At 36.8% G+C, this 7,393-nt stretch overlaps 1 protein-coding gene across 1 annotated transcript in view; it reads right to left on the reverse strand.

The window, feature by feature from the left end:
- Positions 1-579: 579 nt before the first annotated feature.
- Positions 580-7,393, reverse strand: part of LOC106869617 (uncharacterized) — an 88,505-nt gene continuing 81,691 nt past the window's right edge. The window contains exon 17 of the mRNA XM_052974360.1: positions 580-684. Coding sequence (XP_052830320.1) covers positions 598-684 — 87 coding nt within the window. The 3' untranslated portion in view covers positions 580-597. The remainder of the gene's footprint in view (positions 685-7,393) is intronic.

A 7,393-nucleotide genomic window follows, 5' to 3' on the forward strand; every position in this document is an offset into this window, starting at 1 on the left:
ATATATATATATATATATATATACTCAAACACACACATGCATGTATGTATATATACGCATGTGTGCATGTGTGTGTGTGTATGTGAGAGAGAGAAAGAGAGAGAGAGAGAGAGAGAGAGAAAGAGAGAGAGTGAAAGAGAGAGAGTGAGAGAGAGAGAGAGAGAGAGAAAGAGAAAGAGAGAGAGAGAGAAGGAGAGAGAGAGAGAAGGAGAGAGAGAGAGAAGGAGAGAGAGATGGAATTGCACAGTTTCCATCTCCCAAATTCACTCAATATGTATTGGTCAGCCAGGAGCTGTAGTAAAAGACACTAGGCCACAGTACCACACACTGAGACTGAACCCAAAACTACATACTACATGCTTGCAAAGTGAGCTTCTTAACCACAGAGCCGAGATCATCATTAGTTTCTTCAGAGACTATACTTTGCAGAGAAAATTGTAAAAGCTGAAGAAACAGATAAACAGTAAGCTTTAGTCACAGTTTCTCCAACAAAATCTTTTTCACCCATGGAAAAATAAACATAAATCAGGTAAAAAAAAATAAAAAGCAAAATAAAAAAAATTGAAGATTTTCTTTTTGAATAAAATAGTTAAAGACTTACCCACAAATATAAGCAAATATCTTCATTGTATCCAGTCGACGGCCACAAGATGAAATTTCTGTATAGCAATGCCGATAGACAATCTGAAATATAGTATAACATAAACTCTTCAGCTATTAATTTCAAATAAATACTGAGGCATGGTTAGGTGGAGGCATGGCTGTGCAGTTGAGAAACTTGCTTCCCAACTACATGGTTCTGAGTTCAGTCCCACTGTATGATACCTTGGGCAAGTGTCTGCCTTGAGTGTTGATTTGAGACATGAAAACTAAAAGAAGCCTGTTGTGTGTGTGTGTGCAGAAACGTTAGCACGCCGGACGAAATGCTTAGCGGTATTTCGTCTGCGCTACGTTCTGAGTTCAAATTCCGCCGAGGTCGACTTTGCCTTTCATCCTTTCGGGGTCGATTAAATAAGTACCAGTTACGCACTGGGGTCGGTATTATCGACTTAATCCGTTTGTCTGTCCTTGTTTGTCCCCTCTGTGTGTAGCCCCTTGTGGGTAGTAAAGAAATAACACACAAAATATTTATCCTTCCTATTATAGGCACAAGGACTGAAATTTTGGGGAAGGGAATAAGTCGATAATACTGACCCCAGTACTCAGCTGGTACTTATTTTATTGAGACGAAAGGATGAAAGGCAACGTCTGATCAGAATTTGAACTCAGAACACGAAGACAAATGAAATACTGCTGAGCATTGTGCCCAGCATGCTAATGATTCTGCCATCTCACCACCTTTCTGGACCATTGATATATTACAATGAAAATTGAAGATATTTTTGAAAATTAGGGTATTTAAAGATTCATCTGACGCTTCAACACCAACCCCACAGTCCCTTTGTCCCTAATACTCATGTACTTTATGTTAAAGCCCTAATAATGATAATAATAATAATAATAATTTATTTCTATATTTCTCACAGGGGGCTAAACATAGTGGGGACAAACAAGGACAGACAAGGGGATTAAGTCGATCACATCAACCCCAGTGATTAACCGGTACTTATTAATCGACCCCAAAAGGATGAAAGGCAAAGTCGACCTTGGCGGAATTTGAACTCAGAACGTAACAGCAGATGAAATACCGCGAGGCATTTCGCCCAGCATGCTAACGATTCTGCCAGCTCAGGCTGATTAAAGCCTTGTCACTGGATTTAGTAGATGGAGACTGAAAGAAGCCCATCTTATGTGTGTGTGTGTGTCTTTGTGTTTGTGTTTGAAACCCCCATCACCACTTGACACTCAATGTCGGTGTGTTTACATCCCCGTAACTTAGCGTACTAGGCTTAAAAAATTAAGTCCTGAGAGTCGACCCGTTCAACTAAAAACCCTTTAAGGCAGTGCTCCATCATGGCCGCAGTCAAATGACTAAAACAAGTAAAAGAATAAAAGAATACAAATTATATCAGACATACAACTTGTAAAACACATTCAAATTTAAAACAGACAAAAACATCATAAGCACACAAGTTACACACATACTACAACATGCCAATTGCACACATACACACACATTGCAAACTACACACACACATTGCAAACTACACACACACATTGCAAACTACACACACACAAACTACACAAACATAAAAACTCCACACACAAACACGTCACCACTTGTACAACTACTGCTACTACAAATACAAAATTTATGCACAAATGCACACCACAAACACACATACACCACAAACACACACACACACCATAAATACAAAAACCGTACACACACGAACACACCCTCGTACCACTATTAATACAAAAACTACAGACACATACACAAACAAATTTCATACACATGCCACAAACACTAACAATAGATATAAACTCTGCACACACACACACACACACACACACACACACACACACACATATGCAAAAAAAACTGCACACAAATACACAACATTATCCCTACAACTACAAAAACTACACAGACACACAAACATGCACACGACACGACACACACATACACCACAAATACATACACTCCACACACAACTACTACAAACACAAAAGCTACACACACATACAGTCATACATACAAACACAAACACAGCCACATACATATACACACAAACACACACAAACAGGCACAGACTCACACAAACACATTCAGACACAGAGAAACACAGAACCTCCTCCCTGGATACAGACACACATTAATAAACAACACTAAGATAGTTAAGCAGCCAAAACGTCTGATGCTTTGTTTACAAACAGTAAAAATAACATTTAACCTTGAAACAACATAAAAAGAAAGAATATCCAACATATCCGAAAAGGAAGTTAAAATCCTTCAATTCCACAACATTCAACAACAGCTACAATTCCAAGTATGAGCCAGTGAGGGAACATTGGTGGTTGGTGGTGGTCAACTGACGTGCATGAAATAGCAGCCAAGTTTTCCTTCACCCCCACCTCATGGCTTTCTAAAAGGAAAATGCAGGAAAAGCTGCTTGATGCTGTATGATGGGATGCTCGTGGCTGGGACCATTTTGACCAAAATGATTTTGGCATTAGGAAGAGTATCCAACCTTAGAAACCATGCCAAAACAGACTATGGAGCCTGGTGCTGACCCTGGCCTTGCCAGTTCCCATCAAACTGTCCAACCCATGCTGGTATGGAAAACGAACATTAAATGATGATGATGATGATGATAACAGCCCAAATTTAAAGAAACCAGATGATTCCAATAGACGGGATTCCACCATTTAGTTGGAAGAAGAAAACAGGAAGAGATAAAAATAAAGTAAACAAAATAAGATTACAATTTCCAACCACATTAGAGTGTATCGTCATTGTTGTTTTAATGTCCACTTTACCATGCTTGTATGGATTGGGTGGACTTTACTGAGGCAGATTTTCTATAGCTGAATATCCTTCTTGTTGCCAACCCTCACCTGAGTCAAATCAAGGTAATATTTTCCTATAACTATACATATTTTTCACATGACTGGAAAGGAATAATCTCATTGCATGACAATGATGCTCATTTACAAACATCATGCGACATCTAGAGAAGTGTACACACAAACACACATACATATAATATATATATATGATGGATTCTCTTGTCATGAACGACAAATGTGGGTTCAGTAAAATAAAGCATTAATCATGTTCTTCGGACACGAAAATGTCTCTTGAGGTCTGCTGATGCCTTGCAAACCTTTTGGTAAATGGAACAAGTTGAGGACTCAGTTTGCTTGAGTGCTTGTGGATCATTCACTGTATGTTTTCTTGAGTGGACAGCATATATATATATATATGTATATATATATAAAACAAATAATAAATTAGTATATGCATATATACGTACAGGTATGTGCATACCTACGTCTACCTGTATATATAGGTGCATATCTGGGTACAGGACATTGCAAACAAAACGTAGACAAAAAAATAATAATAAGCAGAGTACAGAACACACACAGGCCACATAGAGAACATTTTCCTTCATCAGCTACCCCCATTCTAACACAGGCGTTTCGAAGAGTAGTGTGTGTGTGTATATATGTAAGTATATACACACACACAATGGGTTTCTTTCAGTTTCCATCTATCAAATCCTTTTGCAAGGCTCTGCTCGGACCGGAGCTATAGCAGAAAGCATTTTCCTTAGGCACAACGCTGTGGGACTGGACCCAAGACCAAATCATTGGGAAGCAAGTATCTTAACCACACAGTCACACTTGTGCCTGTTTACAATATTTGCACCTACACTATGTTTCAATCAATCTCAACACTGACAGTCACCAGATGTCTTATTCTTGAATGGAACTTGGTTCCAGAATGGATTCAAACCAGATAATTTCATTTTAAATCAAGAATAGTAATTTCCTATACTTTTCCGACATTTGCTTAGAAAGAAAGGTTCTTAGTTCTTGATTAAGATTGCTATTGTTATAATTTTGCTTGGTACTGTTTGGGTCTTAATTTATATACTGTCATGTTTTTTCTAAGGTGAAACATTGAATTCATTGAGAACTATTTTACAGCAAGTCATGCAAATGTTTTATAGCTTCAACTAACAAAAATGGCAAATACGTTACTCAAAAGACTGGCAAAGGAGATACACTGAAAAAGTCATTCCACCTTGTGGGAGTTCATTCTTGCAGATGGCAATCTTGATCCAAACCAGTCTGAATAGGAAGATGATTCAAAGGCCCAGAACACCAATCATTTCCACTACTATGCCATATTTTCTAGCATGCAAGTTAAATTTTTTAGATCAAAATTTATGGCCCAAAAAAAGGTAGGTTTATTTATACACCAAAACAACTTTAAAGAACCAAAAATTCCGTGTGAAATGTGGCATGATTTGGAAAGATAGTGACAACAATTGAATGTTTACATGACACGTTTACATTATATACCATGTTGACTTGTATACTGGAAAATACAAGGGGGTGCTGGAAAGTTCCTGGCTTTAAGGGTATCATGAAAGGCCTGGATGGAAGCCCAACCTTCCAAGTTCTTTTACAGAGTTTAAAAAAACTGAAGGACCACTGCAATAACTGTATGAATCTGAGAGGGGAATATGCTGAATAAAATCATAATTAACTGATTCTCCTGTGTTTTCTTTTATCTGAAACCAGGAACTTTTCAACACCCACCTCACATGATAAAGACCCCCTTTGGTCAAGAATGGCCATAGGATTGCACCTAGGAAGTTGCTCTCCAAGGCACAAGTCCAGGCAAGGTTGCTTATGGAAGACCAGCAGTTGCCCATACATACCAGCCTCCCTTCTCCACAATACTGATGTTGGCAAAGGCCAAATACAGCTTGGCACCAGTGGTGTTGCAACTCATTTCTACAGCTGAGTGAACTGGAGCAACGTGATATAAAGTTTCTTGCTCAAGAACACAGCACACAGCTTGGTCCAGGAATCAAACTCACTACCACATGATTGTGAGCCCATTAAAAACAGAAAAAAATAATTCCTATCAAAGAGCAGCTAGAACTAAATACCCATCCAGTAATAAGAAACCTGATGACAAGTAGAGATAAAACTACTTAAAATATAATGTAATTTTAAACATTTTGAGTATACACTATAAAAATGTAGTCAATAGTTCAGAAAATTATTGTCTCGTAAACAACAACTTATATCAGACATTTTGAGAAACAAAAAAATAACTTTTACAAATTTTGATTAGAAAAAAAAAGATTAAACCAATCACCATAGGAATTAAAGTATAACAAAGAAATCCTTATTCATACAATGATATTTTTGTAGTCAAGAAGTTTTGTAGATAATCTATTACTTTCTTTCTTTCACCTTTTTTTTAGAGTAGGTTTTTGTGATATTTATTAACTACAGTTTAATAACTTAAGTAGTGGCGCATGACACATAATAACATAATTTAGTAACTTAAGAAGTGTCTACTATAAAAATCATTTGATTATTCCTAATATATACCATACCAGGAATAATTATGGATGTGCTAAATCATGTGGTTAGAAAAAAGGATTCATAACTAACATTGTTCCTTGGCTGAGAATGCAAGGGAGACAACCCTATGTGTTTCTGCTTAATTAAGTTTCATCATTAGTGGTTATAGCCTTCACCATTACTTCATAGAACTGTAACAACCAGCTTGCTGTATAGAATGTTCAAGGAAAACAGGCAAGTAGTGCCAGGAGATGAGATTGATAATTTAATTTTTAAAGGTTATTATAATATATTTAAGTAATATGAGGCTTGTCTAAAATTAAAGCAAACTTTTTAAAAAGCAAATTTGATGCTTTATCTACAATTTAATCAGATTTGTCTCCTTAAAACAGTTTCCTCCCCACCAAAACACTACTTCAAATGACATATCACTCTATCAAACATTGAAGGCTTAGAGTTGTTAGCCAGATCACTAAGATTTCATTTGTCTATATCACAAACAGGCCAGTGATAGAAGGCAGAAACTAAACTCAGAACACAAAGAATCAGAACAGATATCACAAAGCATCTATTCCAATGCCTTGGTCGGCCCGAGGCTATAGTAGAAGATACTTGCCCAAGGTACAACACAGTGAAACTGAACCTGGAACCATGAGGTTCGTAAGCAAGCTACTTATCACACAGCCATAAGTAAAAAAAAATTTTTAATAGAAAAAAAAAAAAGACAACAGGTGGCCCATGCAATTGGTAAATGATATCCAAAAGATTGGAAAAGGCCACTCAAAAGGTCTCCATCATGAAGAGAATGAAGAGAAGATGATTTAGTTAATTGATATTGGCCTAGACAGGAAAAAAAAAGGTACATTCAAGAAAGAATTAGAAGTATTTTGACCAGCAATGTCTAACAATCACTAATAGTCTGGTTCATGCAGTGATACGTGATGTCATTAATGTTCTTGTGAAACATGAATGTCACATTATCTCATCTCACTATCATTTCCTTTAGTTAATCATAAAACTTGTGTCTATATGAAAAAACAAAAAATCAGTATTTCATAACGAGAAATTAGGCAGAAATGATAGAATCATGAAGTAAATAAATATCAAATTTCAAAAGGAAAAAAGACCCCAATTCCTTCTGAATTGTATTAATCTATAGGGAAAGATGCTCATCTTCAATTTTAACAGTGCTATGTAGAGGAAAAATAAATCTTCGTGGTAAGTAGCTTGCTTACCAACCACATGGTTCTGGGTTCAGTCCCACTGCGTGGCACCTTGGGCAAGTGTCTTCTACTATAGCCTCGGGCCGACCAAAGCCGTGTGAGTGGATTTGGTAGACGGAAACTGAAAGAAGCCTGTCGTATATATGTATATATATATATATATATATATATAT

Source organism: Octopus bimaculoides, chromosome 18 (assembly GCF_001194135.2).
Source record: "Octopus bimaculoides isolate UCB-OBI-ISO-001 chromosome 18, ASM119413v2, whole genome shotgun sequence".
NCBI lineage: Eukaryota > Metazoa > Mollusca > Cephalopoda > Octopoda > Octopodidae > Octopus > Octopus bimaculoides.